Below are 22,920 nucleotides of genomic sequence, written 5' to 3'. Positions count from 1 at the left end.
TACCTCCCAAACTAAGAGCACTGAGAATTCTTTGGAAAAGTACTAAATAAATATTTTTTTGTTTTAGTAGATATTGGTAGCAAATAGATGTATGTAGACGCTCTTCAGGCAGCTCCTTCATAGAGAAATACCTCAAAGTAGTCAACCAATCAAATGTCCTTCAGTCACGTGGTTAGATACTTGTAGTATGAACAGATAATCAGAAGAAAATGAAAAATTCCTATCCCTAAAGCAGGGTAATGGTGGGAGAGAGGTAGAAGGGGAACCCCAACCTAGAATATAAAGTTGTGTTTTAAAAGCCTGATTTGTCCCTAAAATTGTATTATCCGTACTGCTGAGCTGAAACGTTTCTTTTCACCTCTCTGTACATTCTGTTCCCTGATGCCAGTTGCCTAACATCGTTTTTCCTTGTCTTTTCCTTGCTCATTCCCCTCCTCCTTCTTTCCTTCCTTCCCTACCTGCTCACCTACTGCATACCTATTGTGTGGCGGTTTTCAGACCTTGACTGAGGGAAAGAGGATGCTGTAACGAACTGCATGTGTCTTTTACTCAGGTTCAGCTTCAACAGCACAACATTTTGCTCATCTTGTTTTATCCCTTGCCTCAGTTCCCCACCCCCGCCCCCATCCTATTTCTCTTTACTCTGTAACTTTAAAGTGTGTATCAGATACTACGACATTTCACTTGAACATACTTTGGTTTGTATCCTTAGAAGATAAGGACTTTTCAAAAACATGCCTTCATCACAGCCACCAAAATTAACAGTAACTCCTCTGTCATCAGCAACGTTTCCCATCAGATTTCCGTATATTTTAACAGTTGGATTTGTTTCTAACAGGATACTCTTAAGTATCCCCTCTCCTTCACTTAGTTTTTTTGAGGGGTGGGGTGGGGCATCCGTTGATGTCAAGAAGAAACTGCACCATAGAATAAATATTCTGGATTCGGCTGGTTACTTCCTCATGGTACCATTTAGCTTCTCCTTATCCTCCTCCTTTCCTTCATGCTGATAGTTATGTCTCATGATTTGATTAGATTCCGGTTAATTGTTTGAGATGAGAACTTTTCAGTAGATGTTTAACATAACGCTTTTAGCGGCGTGCGTTGATGATCATTACCTCCCTCTGTTACTCCATGAGGAAATAGAAAATTCATTGGGAATTTATTAGCTGGAATTCTATAAATAAGATCCTTTTCTCCTCAGCTGATGACTTCTTGGCCTTAAGTATACTGAGGTCTTTCTCATCGCCGCACATGTGAAAGCTGTCCTTACTGAGTCCTGCACCCCTCGGCCCTCTCCCAGTACCGCGTTGCTCTCGGAGGCTGCTGCCCCTCCCCACCTCCGTGCCCCACCTTACGTGCACCTCAGTCTGTTCTTGTTCACGTCGGAGGAACCTTTCATTTCTATCTCTTAGGTTTTTAAATTTTGTCTAAAAAATGAGATTTAATTTATCAAAGTTGCGTGGCACGTGGTTACAACAGAAAAGTTGTACATAGGCTGTCGTAAGTGTCTAAACTCTCAGTGGCTCTCACGGGGAAACATGCGAGTAGCATCCTCCTTTTTTGTACCATGTGTTTTGAGTAACAGTACATTGTAGCGTTAGGTCTCCATTTTAATAATGTTTGCTTACTAGTAATTTTCGTCATTAGTTGTCTGCTTATATGTACAATCTAAATTCCTGACCATATGTATATAGTCTGTTTAAAGTGTTCTGTGACTTAGGGAAAAAGATAACTTGAGAGATTATGTATGGGATGGTTTGCTCTAAAACATCGTTACCATTTTAGTACAAGAAGGGAGCGTTTTTGACTTCATATGAATAGCATTTTGCAGTCTAGACTAAAAACTTGAAAGCAGTGATTCAAAAGAATGTGCGTTTTTTAATGCGTGTTTTTGGTTTTCTAGAATTCTTTGCTGAACTGGATAAAGTAATGGGCCCTCTCATCTTTAACGCAAGCATCATGACAGACCTAGTTCGTTACACCCGGCAGGGACTGCACTGGCTTCGCCAGGACGCCAAGTTGATATCCTGAACTGAACACATTATCGTTGCCTCTGGTTTTCTCCACAACACTGTGTCACATCACGAAGGAAAACTGCCATAACACACCACCTAGTCGACACTAAGAATGAGGAATGGTTTTCTCCTCCCTGGTTCATGTGTTGTTTTTTTATTGCCCAAAGCCGTCAAGTCATTTGACCCCTTCAATATTCCCAATATGAAAAATTATTTAAATGCTTCTAAATCTGCAGCACATTGATAAGATGGTTTCAGTTATCTATAGTAAGATTGAAACTTCCATTGTAATTCATAACTAATCAGTTGAAATTCTATTTATTTTAATTTTTAAACTTCCCAGATTGGGGCTAGTTTGAGGTTATTTCTGCCTATAAATTTACTCTGTTGAATATTTAGTGTAAATTTAATACAGGCGTTTTTATTTATATACTTTGAGAGATTTGTTACCTAATAACGTCTTTTTGTGGTAGCTCTTCTAAGAGTAAGAGTTGGTTCATCTAAAATGTGGACATATTCTTTCTACACCTACTACCTGGTATTATTTCGAATCTTAACTACAATTTTGTTATTACAGAATTTACACTTAGTACTAAGGATATTCTTCTATATATGAAAAATCACTTAAATATGAGAAGATGGCATTCTACGTGGCTGTGAGATGAAATGTGTCGGATTTGGTATGCATTATTTCGAGAACTGTGAACATGTGTTAATAACACTATAGCAATCACGAGGTGACTGTAACTTGCATTTAATGCATTACAAAAGAGGGCAGGCAGACTTTCTAGGAGAAGCTTATCATTTGAAGGGTTTCATAAAAGGACAATCTTGAACTTTATGGATTTTATTAAAACCATGTGTTCCTTGTTACCAATAATTTGACACTTAATTGAAACATTTAATTGCTATTGAACAAAGGATGATCTCACTCCTGAGGGTAAAAAAAAAAAAAAAATCTGTCTTCACAATTCTAATTTAAAAATGTGTGCCCACACTAGATTGTGATGCTCCCATAGGAGCATGCAGTGACTGATGCAGGACTGGGCTGGAGCCTTGGTGTGTGCTTGTGTTATGCAACTTAGAGTTCTGATGCCTGATGTAGAGATGATGAATTTCTCCTTTTAAACTTACCTTGTGTTTATTGACTACCTTTGTTTTATGAAGGCCCTCATCAATGATGTATGTTTCTGATGGGATCAGAAAACTCACACTAGAAAAGTACCTAACTTGGTTCAACGTGAGCTCTCTTCAGAGGGAAGGGGGAGCAGGGGTAGAGCTTAAGAAGCCAGCTCTGTAAGAGTTGTATATCGAAGTACCTTTCCCTATATAAGGTGCATATAGGAGTCAAAGGTGATAAATGTACCTTCTACTTTTTGTTTTTAGTGCCCCTATCATGTCTGGTGTGCCTTAAACCTTACCTTTAAATGAAGATTCTGTGGATTGTTTACAGATGAAGTTTTACACTAGGACCAGATCGCCCATGTGGTTGGTCTTCCGCAGTAATAATGTTAAATTCTCTTTCCTTTTCAGTCGTCCTTTAGGATCACATAGGGATTAATTCTTTCAGAAAAGTTAATGCTTTGGTACATGACTTAGTCTAACCTGTTGGGTAATGCTGCTTCAAAAAATACTTTGTCGTCCTTTCAATTCCAAAAATGAATTCAGTCAGGAAAGAAAGAAAAAAAAAAAAAAAGGATTGCCCTGCTATTCATAGATAATTGCTAAGGCTTGAAATGGGAAAGAAGGGATAGAAGATCTCCAAGCCCAGTGGTGTCGTGAGTCCTCTGTGTCTGAGTCACTTTCATACTCATTCTGAAGTCTGTGGACTTTGATTGTCCTGTGGCCTCATGGAACTTCTTTAGTGGTTTTGTACCTCAAGTTGTTTCCGCATATCACTGAAGATTGAAATCTGCAAGTACCAGTGAATTTAACCATTTCCCTTGGAGAAATTGCCTCTGATACCTTTCAAACTTTAATCTTAGTGGTTTATAAACAGTTTTCCTTATGAGGACAGCTGCTCAGTGATCCTGGTAGCTACTCAGTGAGAAACTTGCCAAGGTTAAGTAGATGTTTGTCCTCATCTTCTTTAATTTCTCTGACTCTGACTCCTTAATTTTCAGTGATATCTTAGAAATTGAAAATGTATCCTCTCAGCTTTCAGACTTCCAGCAACAGCAGCCGGGGCGGTACTTCTGAGTTCAAGTGTGTTCTCGTCTTTTGTGGGTACTGAAAGGTTGCAGGAGCATTTCCTGGGTCGCACTGATCATTTGTTAAAGCAGAATTTCCTGCATGTTTTACGGTGCTGCGCTAGAATTCTTTCTCTAAAACTGTTAATTCTTGGAAAATGACTTTTTCAAGCTTTTTGTTGTGGGGGGTTTTTTCCATCAGGTCATAATGGGTAATGGATCAAAATCTTTTTCTGAATAATTGAATTTTCAGTGGAATGGTCTGGAAACACCATCCCACTCCTCTGTATCCATACCCTCAGAAGTTTTGTCTTCATCTGCTCCAGTGCATTTGAACGCCTTCATAGACAACCATTCCTCCTCCTTCAGTAGGTGTCTTCAGTGTTGTCTAACCGTTTAAAACTGAATTTGACAAATGGCTAACAACTTACTTAGTCTGAAACTTGTATTTAATAGATCGTTAATTATAAAAATAGCAGCTATTTAAAAAATTACTCTGTTGACTGCTCTAAGACCACACTTGTATGCCAGGAGGCAAAAGCCAGCACCACTGGACTCTTTACAGGCACCCAATGAACAGATTACAGTGGATGAAGTTTTCACACAGTGTAGTCTCGCCCAGCCTGGGCTGGGCTGTGGGGAGCGCTCCCCTCCAGGCAATTCAGGCTCCCACAGTCCAGCCCAGGTCCTGTCTGGCTGGGGAGCATTTAGCCCGTTTCTTGCCTCAGTGCTACCTTTTTCTGGGCAAGTAGTGAAGAACTGCCTTTATCAGCAGCAAATACTTGAGATAAATTTACAGCTGTAGTCACTGAAGAGTAGAGAAAGTTGACTCACTGGTTTCACTCTCCAGTGTAAAAGCTGTTTAAAGTAACACGTGTGCACGCGCCGACACGTGCCTGTGCTCTGGGGCACTCTTGCCCTCATGGACCCACAGACACCTGGGCTGCACTTTGAACGACACACTCGTGGCTTTATTGGGTTCACTGTTGTTGTTTTTTAATTGTTGTTTGTTTCTTTTCATTAAAGAAAGGTTTAATCAGCTAGAGCAGACAGCATCGTGTTGTATTTAATGAGAGAAACGTTGAGAAATTACCTTTATTGAATAAGCTCGCATTGTGAAGCAAAGGCCTGCAAAAACGCACCTGTTCTAAAGGAAAGTTCTGGCTCTGGAGGCCGACAGTACTCTGCGGGGTTTCAGGGCAGCCCGTGGTGGCGCCAGTCAGCAATGCCTGGTTGTGTAGAGGAGAGGTACACTGTGCACTCTTCTGAGGGCGAGGGTATGCAGCTTCGGATTTAAAATTATGTACACATACACACTTTATATATATGTATGTATGTATGTATGAAAACATGAAATTAGTTTGTCAAAAATGTGTGTGTTTAGTATTTTAGCTTAGTGCAACTATTTCCACATTATTTATTAAATTGATCTAAGACACTTTCTTGTTGACACCTTGAATATTAATGTTCAAGGGTGCAATGTGTGTTCCTTTTAGATTGTTAAAGCTTAATTACTATGATTTGTAGTAAATTAACTTTTAAAATATATTTGAGCCCTTCTGTAGTAATAATAGGGCTCTCACAGGGTGGGAAGAATTTAAATTTTCCTCTTGCTAATTGAAGAAAATGGCCTCATTATGTATTTTGAATTATAAAAGTTTGCCTCTGGGTCCCAGGAACATCTACTGGGAATGATGTTTTCGGCAGATTGTGTAGAGTTTGGTTTTGTTTTTTGTTTTTGTTTTTGTCTTTTCTTTTATCCTAAATAAATTGGAAAGCAAAACATGTCAAATCCATATAACTGCTATAATTCATATTCCCTCATTATGTGGAACACAGATTTTATTTCAGTTTCATGTATCTATGTTGGAGGGGCAGACTTTTTTCCAATTATAAATAATACTGCACATCTAAGGTTGCTGTTCAGTAAACATAAATAGAAAAGTGTTGAATGACTTGGAATATGCAGTGACAAGAGGCCAAATTGGTCATGTTTGTGAGCATATCTTCCACATATTCACTAATAGAGAAATTCATTTTAGACTTCTAGACCCTAGAACCAAGCTGACAAATGACAGGAAGTAAGTTATTAACAGTTGGCAAAACAGATGCAGATTCTATTCACTTGAACCCTCTGGTTAATTAGAAAGAACTTACTGTCTCTAGAAAAGCAAATGGAAAAAATATCTCCATCTCTTCTTTCTGATGGAATTTGGTCACAGAATAAGGCACTGAGGTCAAGTCTTACACCAGGTCCTCTAGATCTCCAAGCAACCTAAAATAGCAGTTGACTTTCAGGAATGTCAGTTTTGACCTCTCCTTGCCACCATTGCTCAGCTAAGCATGAATTCCCATTCTTAAAAAGAAGCAGACAGAAAAACTCTCTAAATGAGCATCGGGAAAACGCTCCCACCCAGAAATTCTAGTAATACTCAGTTTTGACCTCTTACTGCTTCCACGTGGGGCTGCTTTTCAGCTTTTACCGTTGGAGATTTCTACCTGCTATGTTCCTCTCTGGAAAATGTCTCTTTGGAAATGCTGCCTTGCAAATCAATGCCATGATTATCCATACTGTTGAGTTTGTTGTTGCTGTTCCAGAAGTGTCCCCATCTTAGAACTTTATCCACACACCTGGCATATCATTGACATGAGCATTCAACAGTACTGGGGTCAGGGTGGGGTGGGGCGGGGTGGGGCAGGGCTCACCAACAGAGCTGGCCCGGTTGGTAGTGCCTGCAGAGGCATCACCTTTGAGGGCCAGGTGTGGGGTTGGTAAGCACAGTTAGGAAAATTTCTATCTAGCCTCCGTTTTGAATGGTTTTAAGAAATTTTGTATATGGAGGATAGAAATGCTTATATATTTATTGAAAATCCTTTTATCTTATTTGAAATTAAAATTATTTGGTGAATACTGGTTTGATAGTTGGGGAGGGTTTTGGAGGGGAGGTAATGCCGCTGATAAATTAAAAAGCCTTGTTGATTCTGCAGAAAGGTACTGTTAGTGTCTGATAGGATGCCTTTGTTTTGTACATGATCCAGATCTTTGTTTTACATTTCTCTTATCCAAAATATTTAGGCATCTGACATTTTCAACCAAAATTTCAATTATATACTGTGATTTTTTTATTTGTTGCAATACATTAAAAATATCAGAGGTACTTTGGGGCTCAAAAGCTAGGATTTCTAAGTCAGTATGTGCATTTCACATAATAAAGCTGTTAATGGTGAGCAAAGTATTATATACTAACTAGATTTTTCCACATCTGTATAGTATATTATATGTATTTTGTGGTATTGAGATTATAGAACGTTTAGAGTGTCAAACATGCGTTTAATGTGTATTTTTAAACAAATTTATGGCAATTAAAATATTTGGAGACAAGGGTATCACATTTCAATTTGTAAAGATCTTTTTAACTCTACTGTGTCATTAAGATGCTTTGTATAATGCCAAACCATAGCTGGAGAAACCAAGTTTAATAAATATCAAATAGATTTTCTGTATTAAAGTTTATAAACACTGTGCTCTCTACACTTCTTCAGCTCTTTCTTTGCCCTCTTTGTATAATTCCTCTTTCCCATTTAAGAGTCCATTTCACTCTTGCAAAGTCTGGTCCTGCCAGTACAGATCTTAATTTCTGACTACAGAAATTCTGAACTGGTTGGCCAGGGGTCCTCGTGCATAGCTCAGAATTCGCCACGCTCCAACAGAAATCTCAGACACCTTCTTTTTTGTGACTCTTGGTGGCTTGGGCTTTTATTGTTTCGTTTCACTGGTTGTTCTTCCAGTTCTGCCTCTATTTATGAACAAACTGAGGTACATCATCAGGTAGCGAGTTGCAAGCATTCCCCATCTTTGGTACCTCCCTGGAGAGTTCTTTACATGGAGTGAAGGAGTAGCGTCCAGTTTATGAACTTGGCAAGGCTGATCATTAGCTATTACTAAACTTTTGCCTGGAGCCTGCTGTTGGTTATTTCTTGAAAAAAATGCTCTCACTGCACGTTCCAGATTAAGAAGTTAGCACATTGTTATTAGGCAGTGCGGTGTTTTCCTGTCTTCCACAAAATGAATCCTTTTCCTCAAAAGTGTGAATTCCAGGCTGCCACAGTTTAAATAATAGTACACATAGAAAAATAAACTCTTAAGTTGACAAGTTGTTAGGCTTATCTACATATGAACATTCTAAGAAGAAATGGAGACCGATTTAAAGCATACATCTGTCTTTAAAAACACAAGGTTGCTTCACTTAAGTGTCTCCAGTCAAATGCAGTTAACCAATATTCCATAGAACGGAGCATTGTCGCAGGTAAGTGCTGTCCTCTCCCCCTGGTATTTACATCATTCCTGGGCCACACTTAGGGAACAGCGTCTTTTTCTAAGGGAAAAGAAAAAGTGATATTGGAGACAAAAGTCTCGCAGTGCCCAGAGCCACCTCTGCTGCATTTCCTTCCTCTGGCTGATACCCAATCTCAGCGTGGAGCAGAGAAAAAGGCAGCACTCTCTCGTGGTATCTGTGTGGAGCCCTTCCTGGCCCTTAACTCTTGTCTTCTCCGTGGAGCTCCCAGGCTCAGCCCAGGCGGTCCTCCAACCCAGTTTGCTTCTTAGGTCTGTGCGTGCACTGCTCTCTCTTTTGCCCAGCTTCCCAGGCCCCTTGCCCCCTTCCCAGGCCCCAGGTTTGGGGAGTACCTGCACAGCCTCGTGAGGCACTCCGAATCATCTCTGCAAGAGGCTCCAATGGGCCTGAGGGAAACCGCTCTCCAAAATGGAGTCATTCTCCTCGGCCTTCTCTTGGCGGAACTCAGTTCCGGTATCGGGGAGCCGTGGACCTGAATGGCAAAGACAGATTGACCTCAGGTATGTTGGAGATGACACTGCTGTACACCTTGTAAGAACGATCACCCCCTGGATGCTGTAGACTCAGAGCAGAGGGACTCTTCCTCAGGACCGAGTCTGGCTCTCAGGTTCTGCTTACAGTTCCACCACCGCCACCATCCACCCACACCCATGTGTGTAGCCTTCTTTCCTTACCTGGACTGCCAGCAACAGGCAGATGACGAGTACTGCAAAGAGTTTAAGGTGCCACATCTTGATCGAGGGGGGGATGCTGGAGCCTGAAGAGACAGTTCCCACTTCCTTTTATAGACAAACCCGCCTCTGATGGTTGCCAGGTGAGATGGGGGCAAAGTTTATATTTGCAGTCAGGGTCGATTTAATAAGTTAATGTCTACCAGAGAGGAATGTGCCCAAGGCCTGCCCTTCAGGCACGTCGCATTTACTGATCCCTCGTGGACTTTGAGTGATCATGTTGCTGGTTTGGACCCTTCCCTCCACTACCTCCTCCCCTTTGAAAAGCCACGTGAAGCCACTGAGGGAGAGCTGGGCACCCAGCCATGATTTGATTCCAAAATAGCTCAGTGAGTTCACGCCAGTCAAAATAGAATTCTCATGAGGTCTTCAGAAAGCGTGTTGACCCCTTTCCTTGTGTAGAAAAGAAGCGCTGATCTATTTTGTTACAGGCAATTGGATAGGGCCCTTCCTTATCTCCCTTCTGTGGGAGGGTGCTTCTGCAAGCATGAGCTACAGTGCCCCAGATCCCCATTTGTATAGATGGACTGTCACTCTAATTATCTGCTCCACATCTCCCTACGAGAATGGAAAACCAGCTGCAGAAAGTTCAAAGTCTGGCCAACCTTCCATCTCCCAGGGGAAGGGCAGTCAGGACGGACTGGTGGTGGCTCAGTCATGGGTGAATTGAATGAAGGAGTATAGGTTGACTTTGCTTTTTAAAAATGTGAATGAAGAGGAGTTCCCGTCATGGCTCAGTGGTTAACAAACCCGACTGGGAACCCTGAGGTTGCGGGTTCGATCCCTGGCCTTCCTCAGTGGGTTAAGGATCCAGCATTGCTGTGAGCTGTGGCGTAGGTCACAGATGCAGCTCAGATCCTGTGTGGCTGTGGCTTAGGCCAGAGGCTACAGCTCCGATTCGACCCCTCACCTGGGAACCTCCGTATGCTGCGGGTGCTGCCCTAGAAAAGACAAAAAGACCAAAAAAAAAAAAAAAAAAAAAGTGAATGAAAAGATAGCAGGGGCTCCTAACTCAGTGGAAAAACTTAGTGGTGGTGACAGATGTTGCAAACCTTGAATTACTAGCTTTGCTGCCAACAGTTATTAAGCCTTTTAACAGAGCACCTTCCTCCAGCAGCCTCAGGAAGCAGGCACAGGGTTGAGATCTCCCCAAAGCCTGAAACATCTGTCACCATAAGTAGGAACCCCTGCAGGTTTCTAGCCCAAGAAGGTGTCCCAAAACCTTGAATGGTTATGGGCAGTCATTAAATGACACAGGCATTTTAACAAATTTGTTGGGAAAGGTCTGAATTCTGAGTAAGGAGGTTTATAGGACTTTAGATCTTCCTATGACCTGGAAGGAAAAGCCAAGAAGACAAATGCAACAAGTTTTTCTGCCTGCTCCTCCCTGAACGATTTGCTGATAGCTCTTCCTAAAACCCTTCTCATCTTCACAGGTTGGATGTGCGGTAAGAGCCTACCAATTCCCCAAGTAGACCAGGAGGAGACGTGGCACAGCTGAAGGTGAAACAGGGTGGTCAGCAATCCTCTTGCCGACAGAGAAGAGGGTGGTATGATGGACCTCAGAGCTGGGATTGGGTGGGCTGTGACCACAGATTTGCCGGCCTGGGTTTAGTCCTCTCAGGCCTGGAGGGAGACACTGCTGCTGGCACTTAAGGAGCACTGAGAAGCAGAACTATGCTGAACTCACCCAACCAAGGCTGCAAGTTTGAATCTAGTTAGCTGTTCCTTTACGCCTATGCTAGGATCAGAATGACCCCAAGTAGGGGCTTAACGGGGAACTTTTGTAGGGTGGGGGAGAGTCTATGTGCTGACCTAGAGAACATTGGGTAAGCACACAAATCTGATTGAGTAAGCAAAAAGACTGAACCAAGTGATGTCCTAGAGCCAGCTGGGTCTGTGGCCTGAGTGCCAGCCTCCCCTTAATGAGCCTCGAGTGATGTGCCAAGTGGGATTTTGAAAGTGCTTATTCCAAAGACAGAAACTGACAGAAACTCTCTCCTAATCCTCTACTTCTGCCTTTCCGTACTTCAAAATCAAAGTCGACTTTTTTTTTTTTTTTTTTTTTTTTTTTTGTCTTTTGTACTTTTAGGGCCATACCCAGGGCATATGGAGGTTCCCAGGCTAGGGGTCGAATCAGAGCTGTACCTGCCAGCCTACACCACAGCCACAGCAATGCCAGATCCAAGCCATATCTGCAACCTACACCACAGCTCACAGCAACACCGGATCCTTAACCCACTGATGCAGGCCAGGGATCGAACCCGCAACTTCATGGTTCCTAGTCAGACTCATTTCTACTGTGCCACGATGGGAACTCCAAAGTAGCCTTTTGTGTTAACTAGTAAAGCCACTACCACAGGTAAGGGAAGGGCCTGAGACTCCCTGAACGAGGCCCCTGGGCCCTCTGTGTGGGGAGAAAAAAAAAACGTCATTCATCATCATGGTTGTGACTCCACTGCAGAACTTTGTGGCTCAAGCCGCTCTCTTGTATGCCATCCCTCGTCCCAAAAGGATCCATTAGGTACTCTCTGTAGAAGGAATCACTGTGAGGGAAAGTATTTCGACATGTCTACACCTCTGTAGTGGTTTAAATTAAATGCGGAGCAAAGATCACACTTTTAAAAGCAGTGGCATCCAGACAGCATTAAGCTCAAGGAACAGAATTTGTCCACAGCCATCCCACATCCCTTGAGTAGCTGTGAAGGCCTAATCTTAAAATGAAAAAATAAAAACAATTCAGGAGCTCTCTGCCGTCAAGTATTTTGCTGAATGAATCAACACAGAAGTGCATATTCCTTCCTCTAGCAGAAAGGTCTAGGTAGCCTTGAACAGCTTCAGCCATAAAGAAGTGCTTGCCGGAGTTCCTGTTGTGGCACAGAGGAAACAAATCCGACTGGGAACCATGAGGTTTCGGGTTCGATCCCTGGCCTCGCTCAGTGGGTTAAGGATCCCGCCTTGCCGTGAGCTGTGGTGCAGGTCTCAGAAATAGCTCGGATCTGGCATTGCTGTGGCTGTGGCTGTGGCTGTGGCTGGCAGCAACAGCTCCCATTAGACCCCTAGCCTGGGAACCTCCATATGCCATGGGAGTGGCCCTAGAAATGGCAGAAAGACAAAAATAAGAAAAAAGTGCTTGCCTGGGAGGCAGGAGCCAGGAGCCTAGGGAGAGTAGCTGACCAAAGGCTGGCTCTGCCCCTTGTTGGGCTCTAGTCTCTTGTTCTGTCTGTGAGAGAGGAGATCTCTGAGCTTCTCAGGCACTGATATTTAGGGGCTTGAATGATTAATTTACAAGAAAATGAGACTGAAGCACGTTTGGGAGTTTCAGCTTGGTAATCCAGGGATTTTCTGTTTCTGAGGTTAAGTGCCTGGGATGAAATGGGAGACAGAGGGTGTAGCTACATGAGCAGCCGTTTGAAACACATTCCAGGTGGAGAGATCATTAGGGCTTGACAGTAACTGGAGACTTCTGCCGTCCCTGAGCAGGGGGTTCCTAATAAAAAATGAAAGACTCTGAAATGGAAAAGCTTTTCCAGGTAAAACTTCAACAAAAGGTCAAGGTATATTTGCTCAGTTGCTGGCTAGAACTGGCACAGACTTCTGGGCCTGTATCTCTCTTGGCTGACAAAGAGTCCCGTTCACTGCATCTTGCAGCCCAGAGATAAAAGCCCTTGTGGAAGCAGAAGCACTGCTGGGAAACTTAAGAGGGCTAAATGAACACGTGATGTGCCCCAGAAGCAGGTGAAGGCGCCACACCCAGGCTGGAGGGTCCGGGTGGATGGGTTATAGGCATAGAGGCCCACAGCCATAGCCCCTTGAGGCTTCACCATTTTCCTTTCCCACAGATAGAATAGTCCGTAAAATGAGCCGGATCCCGTACCATGTACAGGAGAACTGAGCTATGACAACCCCTATTCCACACTATGCCCACCCCCAGCACCCTGCTAGACCCTGTGTCCCCAGGCTTAGAGAAGAAAGCCCTTTGGCGAGGGACAGGCAGAAGCTCAGTGTGTGAAGGGCTTATATAGAACAGTCTTCTGAGTGGAGCACTCCTGGGATAAAAGACTTCAGACTGATAGGCCCAGTGCCTGGCCCGGGCCAAAGAAGGGTAAGTTTGATTTTGAGCTGTTATCTCCAAAGGACTCAAAGAACAGGAATAAAAGTCTAAGGGTAAATGAAACCAAGATGGGACTAGGGGAGTTCCTGTCTTGGTGCAGTGGTTAACAAATCCGACTAGGAACCATGAGGTTGCAGGTTCGATCCCTGGCCTTGCTCAGTGGGTTAAGGATCTGGCGTTGCCGTGAGCTTTGGTGTAGGTTGCAGACTTGGCTCGGATCCTGCGTTGCTGTGGCTCTGGCGTAGACCAGCAGCTACATCTCCAATTCGACCCCTAGCCTGGGAACCTCCACATGCTGCGGGAGTGGTCCAAGAAATGGCAAAAAGACAAAAAAAGAGATGGGACTAGGGCAGTCATGGGCCCCGGGAAGGTTGGAGCTACAATGAGGGGGTGGAAATGGCCTGTCAAGGCAGTGATCAATCCTCCCTTGACCCATGAACCTGTTCAAATTATGCAAGGTTAAGGGTGTGTACATTTACACCTTCAGGTCCACTGCTTTCATCAGATTCTCAAAGGTGTCTTTGACGCAAATACACAGCACTTAGGCAGCAAGGCTTGTGAATAAACTTGGACAAAGAGCCAAGAAAATGAGACTGTGTTTGGTGAGGCAAGTTTTCTTCACATTGCTGTCCTTTAAGCCCACACAGACTCTTAAATATCACTCATTCCCTATGACCTCAGCCCTGTCTATGGCTTTGTCATTAGCACATCTACCTTATGGGGGAGTAGCTCAAAGTCAAGGAATGAAGGGTTTCCTGCCTTTATCACACATTCAGGAAGCAAGAGTTAAAGGATGAAGGCCCAAGTCTGTCAGTCTCAGCTGTACCTCCTTACCCGACTTGACCAACAGTGCACTCTGTCTTACTGAAGTGTGTTTTGAGGTACTTTAGCTTTGGTTCCTGAAAGGCTGGAATAATCATTCAAACATAAAGGAAAGATATAGCCTGGACCATTATCTGAGCTAACCTGTAAAAGTTGCTACGCTGGACCAGCAGGATGTGTCCTTAGAAGAAAGCACGTTTCAGAGTTCCCATCGTGGCTCAGTGGTTAATGAACCCAACTAGCATACGTGAGGACTAGGGTTTGACCCCTGGCCTCCCTCAGTGGGTTAGGGATACGGCTTTGCCATGAGCTATGGTGTGGGTCACAGACATGGCTCAAATCTGGCCTTGTGGTGGCTCTGGTGTAGGCTGGTGCCTACAGCTCTGATTTGACCCCTAGCCTGGGAACTTCCATATGCCAAGAGTACAGCCCTAAAAAGACAAAAAGAAAAAAAAAAAAAGGAAATTTCTAGAAATGGAGTATTGAACCAGAAGCACAAAACTGTCAACACCTACCATCTCATGGTGAAGGGAAAAGGGTACCTTTTCTCCCCAAAGGATGATTCAAAGGCTCTAAGACAGGGGTAACATTTTCCATGAAGGGCCAGAGGAGGAATATTTTAGGCCTTATGCGCCATACATGGCTAAAAAACCACTGTTAGCCACCCGGTACAAACACAGTCGGCTTGCTGACCCCAGTTCTAGAAACAAAGGGGTCACCTCACCCCCTCCTTTGACAGCTGACTTCCTCAGGCTAAGGCAGCCTTGCCTTAGGAGGAAAGGGGGTATAGCATAGCTTTAAGCTTTAAGAAGACAAACTTTGGAGTTCCTGTCGTGGCTCAGCAGTAACAAATCCGACTAGTATCCATGAGGATGCGGGTTCGATCCCTGGCCTTGCTCAGTGGGTTAAGGATCCGGCGTTGCCGTGAGCTATGGTGAAGGTCGCAGACGCAGTTCGGATCTGGTGTTGCTGTGGCTGTGGTGTAGGCCTACAGCTGTAGGTCCAATTAGACCCGTAGCCTGGGAACTTCCATACGCCTCGGGTGAAACCCTAAAAAGCAAAAAAAAAAAAAAAAAAAAAAAAACCAAAAAACACTCCACAAACTTCAGGGCCAGTCTCTACCATTCACAACCTAGACAATTGTGGGCAAATCACTTCACCTCTCTGTGCCTGTGTCCTCATCTGCAAAAGGAGTTTAACAGTAATACTTCAAAGGTATTTGTGAATAAAAAACAAAAACCAAAGGCAGTTGAGGTTTAAAAGAGCTTATTCATGTAGAGGGCTAAGAAGAATACCTGACACACAATAATTACAATACAGTTAGGAGATTTTATTGTCATGGGAGCAGAGGGCAGAAAGCCAACATTCGCTGTAGTCCGTGTTATTCACAACAGGTCAAGTACAGGAGTAGCTGCAGCTACATTCTTGTGGATTACAGAACAAAAGGTGAGCCACAATCCTTCACCAAACTTACACTAGCCAAAATGGTTCAGGACTCATGCTGGGAGAGGAATTCATGAACTTGAAAATTACCAGTCACATCCAAGGATTATGCTCACAAAAACGCAAAATCGTAACAGTGCAGCCCATAGAAAGTTTATTGTGTCTTCAAGACACTACAATGTGAACTCTTCTCCCAGAGATGGGTCTTTCAGAGACAAGGAACCATCATCCTGATGAGTTGGTCATTTGTCATTTTCATAGGCAGCTGGATTCTTCCTCTTGGATTTCTCAAACTCCTGGGTTCCCCATGTGTAGACAAGATAAAACACTACAAATGCTATAAAAAGAATAAGAGTAAGCAGAAAACACACATAAGACACATGGGTCCCAGTCCTCTCTTATAACTCACAGTATATTCTGATTTCCTGCCTGTAATTTCTTTTTTTTTTTTTTTTTTTTTGTCCTTTTGTTGTCTTTTTGTTGTTGTTTGTTATTGTTGCTATTTCTTGGGCCGCTCCCGCGGCATATGGAGGTTCCCAGGCTAGGGGTTGAATCGGAGCTGTAGCCGCCGGCCTACACCAGAGCCACAGCAACGCGGGATCCGAGCCGCGTCTGCAACCTGCACCACAGCTCACGGCAACGCCGGGTCGTTAACCCACTGAGCAAGGGCAGGGACCGAACCCGCAACCTCATGGTTCCTAGTCGGATTCGTTAACCACTGCGCCACGACGGGAACTCCTCCTGCCTGTAATTTCTAAGAAAACACTCTTAAAACAGATGATCAAGAAAGGTTACATTACACACCCATTTTGCAGGTATGTAAAAAGGGTTTACCCAGGAAAATGTGTGCCTATCCCTCCCCTGTTGCACTTTTTAAAATACTGAGATAACTGAGATAAAATTCACGTAACATGAACTTTATCATTTAACCATTTTGAAATATATTTCTATAGGTAGCAAAATCACAAAGATGTGCAATTATCCTATTAGCTGCACCCTTAATACAAAACAGTTCAGCGCTAAGGGAAAAGTGGGTAAAGGTGACCTCAGAGGAAGACGTTGGCGTCCCAAGTGACCTTGGACCAGTCATGTAAGTTCTATGTGACTCACCCCTGTCATCTGGAAGATGGGGACGATGATATGACCAGTTCAAGGGCCTTCAGGAATATTCAACGAGAAAACGTGTGTACAGAGAGCTGCAGAGTGCCTACTCGTAGCAGAGCACTGAGGGGACCCGCAGTTCCCACTGTGACTAGGAGTCCAGCTCCCCCCCCACCGCCCGCCCAGCCAGGACACTCACGCGGCGCAACACGAAGGATGCACGCCCGAGTGCGGCGCAGCACATTGGGGATGCCCTTAGTGAAGTAGTGCGGGAAGGCGCGCTGCTCGAAGGGCGACAAGCTGTAGGTGATCACATGGCGCATCCGCGTCAGATGCCCAAACTCGCGACCCATGATCGCACCTGCGCCTGCAAGACGGAAAGACAACAAGCGCTGGGTTCAGGCTCCGGATGCGCCGTCCCCAACCCGAGGTCCTCCCCAAAGCTCCTGATCCCTCCCGGGGCCACCGAGACCGAGCAACCGGACCCTACTCTCCAAACCGAGGTCACCTCGCCCTCCACAGGACGGGATTCACCGGCTTCCGCCTGCCACTTCCGGTAGGATCGGGCGCTGCGCAAGGAGGCGGTGAGGTCACTTCCGGGAGGACCCATTCCCGGCGTTCTCCAGGGGAAGGCGCCATTGCTTCCAGTGTGGGAGTTAAGTACCCCCTTCAGGTGACGTGTGATGGACGGCGCCTGCCCGGGGTCCGGGCAGAGCACGGCTGAGCGGGCGCTGGAGCTCCGGCGTGGCTCAAGGTTTTCCTCGGGCCTCACCTCTCCCGGAAGACGCAAGAAGCGGCCGGAAACGAGCGGACTAAGAGTCGGAGAGCAAGGGGCCCGCCGACCTCAAGCGCCGCGCTGGCAGCGCGCTTAGGGCCCGGCGTCATCGCGCGGTGGAGAGCGCCCCTGAGGTCGAAGGAAGTCCAGCCGCCTTGCACCTGACGCGAGGTTTTACACGGTCTTGTTCTGTAGCAGGATCGGGGCTCGTTTATGTTCAGACCCTTCGAGACTCCAGGACACGAATCAGGGACACGAATCTGGGGCTTCTCTTGGCAATCTGGATTATATTTCACTGGTAGGGTGTAGGTTTTCCCGAGAGAGAATAAAAACGTTTCCTTAAACTCAGCCACGGGAGACCTCAAATAATTGTCCAGCAACTGATGAACTGCTGTTAGTGGTGGCAAGAGGCGACCTCCATAGCCCCCGCTCCCCCACCCCGACAGAGTTCAGCCTAGAGCGGGATGTCACGTGACCCACAATTCATTCCATTTCCAAGGAAGGGAGGCAGGAATGTTGCAGGTGATGCCGTTTTTTGTTTTTGTTTTTGTTTGGAAAATGCTTTCTACTTAAGGCGGCTACTGCCGCCCTGTACAGCTGACTGACTTTTTCATTTGATGCAGCGTATCTGTGAATGTTCCGTACACGGAATTGCTGGTCATATGTCATTTAAGACCAAGCTCGTTTTCAGCAGTTTGGTTGTGTTTTATAACCCTTCCTAACCAAGGGCCAGGGAGGCTGAACAGGCGATAAACCTAAAATTTACAGATATACCTCGGTTTTATCAGCCTAGGTACTGAATAGACGGCTTCTTTATCTTGTACCTTGAGTGTACTCAGCTATTTAAGGTGCAGCCTTGTCTTCTTTCTCTAAAACATTATCTCTAACCTAATCTCAGACCAGAGGCAAGAACATACTTGAAACAGATGAAAACACAAATACCCTAGAAAATTCTCCCACCTTCTGGACGATTGATGAAAAATAAAACTTTGATTTTCCAGCACCTGAAAATATCTAAACCTTTCAACTAAAAGTATGTATAGATAAATGTGGAAAGTAAAGACATCAAGATACTACATTTTAAAATGTCAGGATCAAAGGTGACGTCCTACTTTTTAAAGCATGTTGCAGTCTTCCAATTATACATCCTTCCTAAGCTCCTTTTCAGAACTAGGGAACTTAACAGTTCTCTGCTCTCTGGAATTTCAGTGCCAGTTGTGACTTTCACCCTCCGAAGTAACTTGCAGTAAATAATTATTCTAAGCACCTGGAAGCGGAGAGGTGGTGAGAATGAAAGGAGTAAACCTAATACCATAAATTGCATACCAACAGATCTGCGTATCATCATGAATAATAAATTAGCTTTTCCGCATGTCATGGGAATTTCAGCAAGCACCTAAGAAACGTTTTAAGAATCCTAATCTCTCACAAAAAAATTGGTGTTTTTAAGGTCATTCCTTAATTCCTCTTAGCCTTTCAGCTGCACAGCTAGTCGATTAGTATAGCAACTTGAGATGTTTAAGTAAATCTCAGGGGAAAAGGGAGACCGAAGCTGAATAACCAAGTAAATCTGTATCTAATTAGGACAAATTGAATAAATAGGGTGTTATAGCCGACACACAGCTGATAAAAATTATCTTCAGCTAGGCATCCTTGAGGTCTGATTACAGAAATGAACCTAGCCCACCCACACACCTAAAATTTATTTAAGAAACCAACCTTTGCTCTTCCTGGCTTTTAAGAAGAAGACTGGTATGGGGAAATGTGTTCCCTGCTAGTTCTTCCAAACTATGGCGCTTCCCAGAAAATTCTTCCTTTGTTTTTGCTGCTTTGCCTTGTTCTGTTTTCCTGTTAGCTGTGGTTCTCAGGCTTCTAGAGGAGAAGCTCACTTTGCAACTAGTGCTGCGTTGGAATCTGAGGCTGAGCCTTGGTCCTTGCTGCGGCCTCCAGATGAGAGACACAGATCTGGCCTCCCTTCCCCCCTCTTCAGTGTTCTGTATGATGGGCATGGGGGGTTGCCCAGGCTGCAGCCAGACTCCAGAGCTTTGCGCTACATGAAGAGGCTGTATAAAACATATGCTACCAAGGAGGGGATCCCCAAAGCCAACAGAAGTCACCTCTACAACACTGTCCGGCTCTTCACACCCTGTGCCCAGCATAAGCAGGCTCCTGGGGACCAGGTGACAGGTGTGTAGGAGTATATGGCTTAATGGGTGGAAGGAGACAAAGGGTCTGCATTTCAATTGCTGAAAGAAGCTGGGCCTTGCTCCTTGACTTGTGTTGTACTTTGTGATACTCAATATCCAAATACAAGCAAATGCGGTACTTGATCTTGTTGTTTTTGCCCAATGCTCCCGTGAGTTAAGGTGGGCTAATATGATGCAATTTTAGAGCTAGAAGAGACTTGGAGTTCCTGTTGTGGCTTGGCAGTAAGGAACCCATCTAGTATCTGAGGATATGGGTTCGAACCCTGGCCCCACTCAGTGGGTTAAGGATCCGGCATTACTGTGAGCTGCGGAACTGTAGGTCACAGACGCAGCTCCAGTTCTAGCCCTAGCTTGGGAACTTCAATATGCCGCTGTGGCCTTGATAAAAGAAAAAAAAAGACTTAGTGGCTCTAAAGGCTGGGGAAAGTGCTGACAGAGGTGAGCGTGTTGTCCAGGATCACAAGTCAAGACTGGAAATGAGGTATTTTGATTTCCATTTGCTTATTTTTCTTATTCTACCAAATGCTGGCATGGAAATGTGCCTAAAATCTCAGCTGTTGGTCTGCTTTATTAAATTGGATATTTTCCTCATGTTTGTTGCTTTCTGTGAGGAGAAAGCTTAAGTCCCCATGTGGAACAGTCGATCCTTAGAAGAACAAAGTGTTCATCAGTGATCTTACGTGAGTGTGAGAAGGGAGCAGCGCTATTAAAAGGAAAAAAAAAACTATATTCACTAACCCGAAACTGAAAACCCTTGTAACCCAGCCGTTCGTATGTAGCTATTTAAAATCCCCCTTCCTTAAAGTCCTGTATTGTTATAGTAGGTTTAGAATCTCCATTTGTTGTCAATCTCAAGTGTTCTAAATCAACTTAGACAATTAAGTCTTCTTTGATTCAGTTGTAAGGACTTAAGAGTGTTTTCTTAACAAGTCTGGTGTTTGTTTTGTCTCTTTGCTTTTTCTAGGGCCACTCCGCAGCATATGGAGGTTCCCAGGCTAGGAGTCGAATCGGAGCTGTAGCCAAAAGCCTATGCCAGAGCCACAGCAACACCGGATCCGAGCTGCGTCTGCGACCTACACCACAGCTCGTGGCAGCACTGGATCCTTAACCCACTGAGCAAGGCCAGGGATCGAACCCGCTACCTCTTGGTTCCCAGTTGGATTCGTTAACCACTGAGCCATGACGGGATCTCCACAAGCCTGGCGTCTTTATTATAGTTTTTTTAAAGACTCTCCAGGAGAAAAATGCTGGGTTTTTTGTTTTGTTTTGTTTTTGTTTGTTTCAGCCTTCTCTATGTTTGGAGCAAATTATTAAGATTCTGAAACTTCAGAGCGTAACAATTTCCTGTTTTAATTCACCACCACCCAAGCTGTTGTGAATTTCTGGTGATAAAGTATCCAGCTGTAAGTGCTAGGACTTAATTACAGTACTAATTTCCTGCGTTTTCTTAACCTCCATCCCACCCCCACTTTTGAGGCCTGAGGAAGTGGGAAAAGAAAGGGTTCACGAAAGCACAGTCTGAGGAACTAATTCCTTGGTTTGACTTTTGATTTTGTTTGATTTGTCTCCAGCATTACCGGTGGATTCTCTTTTTTCTTCTCAGGAACCCTTCCATCAGGGGACCTGCGGTTTAACCTGGATCGTGTTACTGCTGTTGAACATTTACTCAAGTCAGTCTTGTTATACACGTGGAACAACTCCATTTCTTTTCCCTCCCCTGTTAAATGTGAGTGCAGCCTGGTGGTAAAAGAACCAGAGCTTTCTAACAAGACTCTGCCTAAAGCTCCATACTCATTTACCTTGAACTCACCATTCACATTTCAAAAGAAACATAAATGGATTGAGATTGATGTGACGGCCATCCTTCAGCCCCTAGTGGTCTCCAACAAGAGAGAGATTCACATGTCCATCGACTTTACGTGTGTGAAAGACCAGCTCCAGCATCTTTCAGCACAGGAAAGTCCATGTAACATGACTCTTCTGGCAGCCCCCTCACTGCTTTTATATCTGAACGACACAAGCACACAGGCCTATCACAGGTGGTATTCCCTCCCCTGGAAAAGGAGGCCTTCCCAGGGTCCTGACCAGAAAAGAGGGCTGTCTGAGGGTGTACCATCCTCTCGTCACCGGAGAGCTCAGGACACTGTAAGCTCTGAATTGAAGAAGCCTCTGGTTCCAGCTTCATTCAATCTGAGTGAATACTTCAAACAGTTTTTTTTCCCCCAAAACGAGTGTGAACTCCACGACTTTAGACTGAGCTTCAGTCAGCTGAAGTGGGACAACTGGATTGTGGCCCCACACAAATACAACCCTCGCTACTGTAAAGGGGACTGTCCCCGGGCGGTCGGGCACCGGTATGGCTCTCCGGTTCACACCATGGTGCAGAACATCATCCACGAGAAGCTCGACTCGTCAGTGCCGCGACCATCCTGCGTACCTGCCAAGTACAGCCCTTTGAGTGTGTTGGCCATTGAGCCCGATGGCTCCATTGCTTATAAAGAATACGAAGACATGATCGCAACAAAGTGCACGTGTCGTTAACACAGGCTCCTCTGAACTCGCACCTGGAGCCTCTTGGGCAAAGTGTACGTCTCGCACCTATCAGTGTGCTTCTGGGAGAGTTTCATGGGTTTGATCTCTAAATGTAAGGCGGTGCGTGTTGTGGGAGGAGGAGCCTGTGTAGACGAACACACTCTGTGGCATCTCGCAGTGTGAAGGGATAACTGCTGCCTTTCTTGTTTGCAAATGTAAATGAAATGTAGTTCATTTGGAGCACTTAAGTTTTTTTTTCCCTAGCCCCCCCCCCTTTTTTTTTCTTATTGTGGGGTCTCGTTTTTGATGTGAGAAGAAAAATCTTAATTAGTGTAAATCTTGATGAGAAGGGCAGCTGTAAACAGTTCAGAGTGCTATAGTCTTATTTAATGGAAGAATAAATTCCTGTGAGTGGCATAAATTTTCCATGTGTGTGGTGTTAATTAAAGATTTGCTTTTAAATGGTCATTTGGGAGGGAGAGGGAGTGTGTCTAAAAGTTAGCCTCATGAGCCCTTTGTGAGAGTGAGAGAGGCTAACTTCTCTGCCCAAATCCTGACAAGTGAGAGTTCCTAGAGAGTATGCAACTTTATGTTGGTAATTAGTACTAACCCTGCTCCTTCAATGGCTTGTGT

The 22,920-nt window shown here is 44.5% G+C and overlaps 4 protein-coding genes across 12 annotated transcripts in view; 2 read left to right on the top strand and 2 right to left on the bottom strand.

Moving 5' to 3' along the window:
• Positions 1–7,739, top strand: part of AFF4 (ALF transcription elongation factor 4) — an 88,034-nt gene extending 80,295 nt beyond the window's left edge. For all 6 annotated transcript variants that reach the window (XM_085014516.1, XM_021084750.2, XM_003123929.7 and 3 more), the window contains one exon: positions 1,907–7,739. In XM_085014516.1, coding sequence (XP_084870642.1) covers positions 1,907–2,034 — 128 coding nt within the window. In that variant the 3' untranslated portion in view covers positions 2,035–7,739. The remainder of the gene's footprint in view (positions 1–1,906) is intronic.
• Positions 7,740–8,300: 561 nt separating this feature from the next.
• On the bottom strand, positions 8,301–9,318 carry LEAP2 (liver enriched antimicrobial peptide 2). Its single transcript, NM_213788.1, is given in 3 exon segments — positions 8,301–8,583; positions 8,895–9,034; positions 9,237–9,318. Coding segments are annotated over 3 exon segments (234 nt in total). The 5' UTR covers positions 9,294–9,318; the 3' UTR covers positions 8,301–8,546.
• Positions 9,319–15,538: 6,220 nt separating this feature from the next.
• Positions 15,539–17,327, bottom strand: UQCRQ (ubiquinol-cytochrome c reductase complex III subunit VII). Of its 4 annotated transcripts, none has more exons than XM_005661650.3 (3): positions 17,259–17,327; positions 16,973–17,140; positions 15,539–16,009 (listed from the first exon to the last, which is right to left on the bottom strand). In XM_005661650.3, exons 2-3 carry the CDS (start codon positions 17,124–17,126, stop codon positions 15,915–15,917), a joined length of 249 nt encoding a protein of 82 aa, XP_005661707.1. In that variant the 5' UTR covers positions 17,127–17,140; positions 17,259–17,327; the 3' UTR covers positions 15,539–15,914. The 4 variants fall into 4 exon arrangements, with proteins under 4 accessions (XP_005661707.1, XP_003354325.1, XP_084870689.1 ...); XM_003354277.5 differs by having other exon boundaries at positions 17,264–17,327; XM_085014563.1 differs by having other exon boundaries at positions 17,273–17,327.
• Positions 17,328–19,338: 2,011 nt separating this feature from the next.
• Positions 19,339–22,296, top strand: GDF9 (growth differentiation factor 9). Its single transcript, NM_001001909.1, is given in 2 exon segments — positions 19,339–19,735; positions 21,359–22,296. Coding segments are annotated over 2 exon segments (1,335 nt in total).
• The last annotated feature ends 624 nt before the right edge of the window (positions 22,297–22,920 follow it).

The sequence above is a fragment of the Sus scrofa genome, chromosome 2, assembly GCF_054392235.1.
Source record: "Sus scrofa isolate SSC_HxYL_T2T_F1_AM1 chromosome 2, Sscrofa_HxYL_maternal_Yorkshire_Landrace_v2.0, whole genome shotgun sequence".
NCBI lineage: Eukaryota > Metazoa > Chordata > Mammalia > Artiodactyla > Suidae > Sus > Sus scrofa.
Note: the sequence above shows the minus strand (reverse complement) of the source record. Positions and strands in the feature narration are given on the sequence as shown.

Bases quoted from the DNA above. Each gene is read 5' to 3' on its own strand.
- UQCRQ (XM_005661650.3), bottom strand. From the start codon at position 17,126: ATGGGTCGCGAGTTTGGGCATCTGACGCGGATGCGCCATGTGATCACC. The intron at 16,010-16,972 runs GTGAGTGTCCTG...TTCTTTTTATAG, and splicing joins CATCCTTCGTGTTGCGCCGC to CATTTGTAGTGTTTTATCTT.